This window comes from Aptenodytes forsteri, unplaced genomic scaffold (genome assembly GCF_000699145.1).
Source record: "Aptenodytes forsteri isolate BGI_AS27 unplaced genomic scaffold, ASM69914v1 Scaffold860, whole genome shotgun sequence".
Taxonomy (NCBI): domain Eukaryota; kingdom Metazoa; phylum Chordata; class Aves; order Sphenisciformes; family Spheniscidae; genus Aptenodytes; species Aptenodytes forsteri.
In genome coordinates, this window is record NW_008794274.1 from 2,012 (window position 1) to 3,430 (window position 1,419).

At 56.2% G+C, this 1,419-nt stretch overlaps 1 protein-coding gene across 2 annotated transcripts in view; it reads left to right on the forward strand.

Moving 5' to 3' along the window:
• Positions 1-321: 321 nt before the first annotated feature.
• The window catches only part of LOC103904870 (zinc finger protein 850), a 21,015-nt gene continuing 19,917 nt past the window's right edge, over positions 322-1,419 (forward strand). The window contains exon 1 of one of the 2 annotated variants that reach the window (XM_019473912.1): positions 322-1,146. In XM_019473912.1, coding sequence (XP_019329457.1) covers positions 404-1,146 — 743 coding nt within the window. In that variant the 5' untranslated portion in view covers positions 322-403. The remainder of the gene's footprint in view (positions 1,147-1,419) is intronic. The other variant, XM_019473914.1, reaches the window with a different exon arrangement.

Here is a 1,419-nt window from a genome sequence, read left to right on the forward strand (position 1 = left end):
CCCTGCCCTCATCCCAGCAGGCAAAGGACCAGCCAGCGCTGGGATGAGCACGACAGCACCGAACCGTCAGGAAAATCCCCCGGGAACGGATTCGGCTCACCCCCTTCTCCCTGGAAAGGGGTTCGACACCCCGGAGGACCCGATCCCGAGGGATAAGAGGAGATTTTTATGCACCGAATGCGGGAAGAGCTTCAACCACAGCGCCTACCTCCTCCGCCACCAACGCATCCACTCCGGAGAACGTCCTTATCCCTGTCCGAAATGCGGGAAAACTTTTACCTGGAATTCCCACCTGAATTCCCATCAAAAAACCCACACGGGCGAAAAACCCCATCGTTGTCCCGAATGCCAGAAATGCTTCAGCCGTCGATCCAACCTCCTCCGTCATCAACGCCTGCACGGGATGGAAATTCCTTACGGGAAAAGCTTGAAGGCTGAGCCTATCCCGCATTCCCGGAGCCGCCCGGATGATATTCCCTATATTTGTTCCGAATGCGGGAAACGTTTCAGCGCTCGCTCCAATCTTTTCCGTCATCAACGCATCCACACCGGAGAAAAACCCTATAAATGTCCCGAATGCGGGAAAAGCTTCGGGCAAAGCTCGGATCTCCTCCAGCATCGTCGGACCCACACCGGAGAAAAACCCTTTTCCTGCTCTTTTTGCGGGAAATCCTTTAACGAACGATCCCATCTCATCCGACACCAAGGTCGGCATACAGGGGAAAAACCCTACAAGTGTCCGGAATGTGGGAAAAGCTTCGTACAAAGCTCCGATCTCCTTATCCATCGGCGATCCCACGCCGGCGAGACCCCCTATACGTGCGCCGAGTGCGGGAAACGATTCCGGGTCAGCTCCAGCTTGGTACGACATCAAGGATTACACACGGGAGAAAAACCCTATAAATGCGGGGAATGCGGGAAAGGGTTCGGCGCTCGTTCCGTCCTCGTGATCCATCAGCGGCTCCATACGGGAGAACGACCCTACGAGTGTCCGGCTTGCGGGAAACGTTTCGTTCAAAGCTCTAACCTCAGTCGGCATCGACGGATCCATACGGGAGAGAAACCGTATCCCTGTCCGGTTTGCGGGAAGAGGTTCAGCGTCCGTTCGAGCTTGGTCAAACATCAGCAGCTCCACGAGGCGTCCCGGGGGGAGAAGGATTTGGGATGGAGCTCGGTTCGAGGGGAAAAACAAGCGGAGGAGGAGGAGGAATTGCCCCGCAGATGCTCTTGAGCATCGCCCCCAAAAAGAGGGGGGGGTGTGAAAAAAGGAGGGGTGACCCCCCCCCAAAAAAAAGGGGGGGCTGACCCCAAACGCGTATGCGGATGGAGGGAGAAAATATATTTGTAGCTTGAGGATGTGGTCGGCTCGGTGGTGTCATCCTGGATGCCCCTCCCATGACGTGTTTTTTTTGGGGGGGG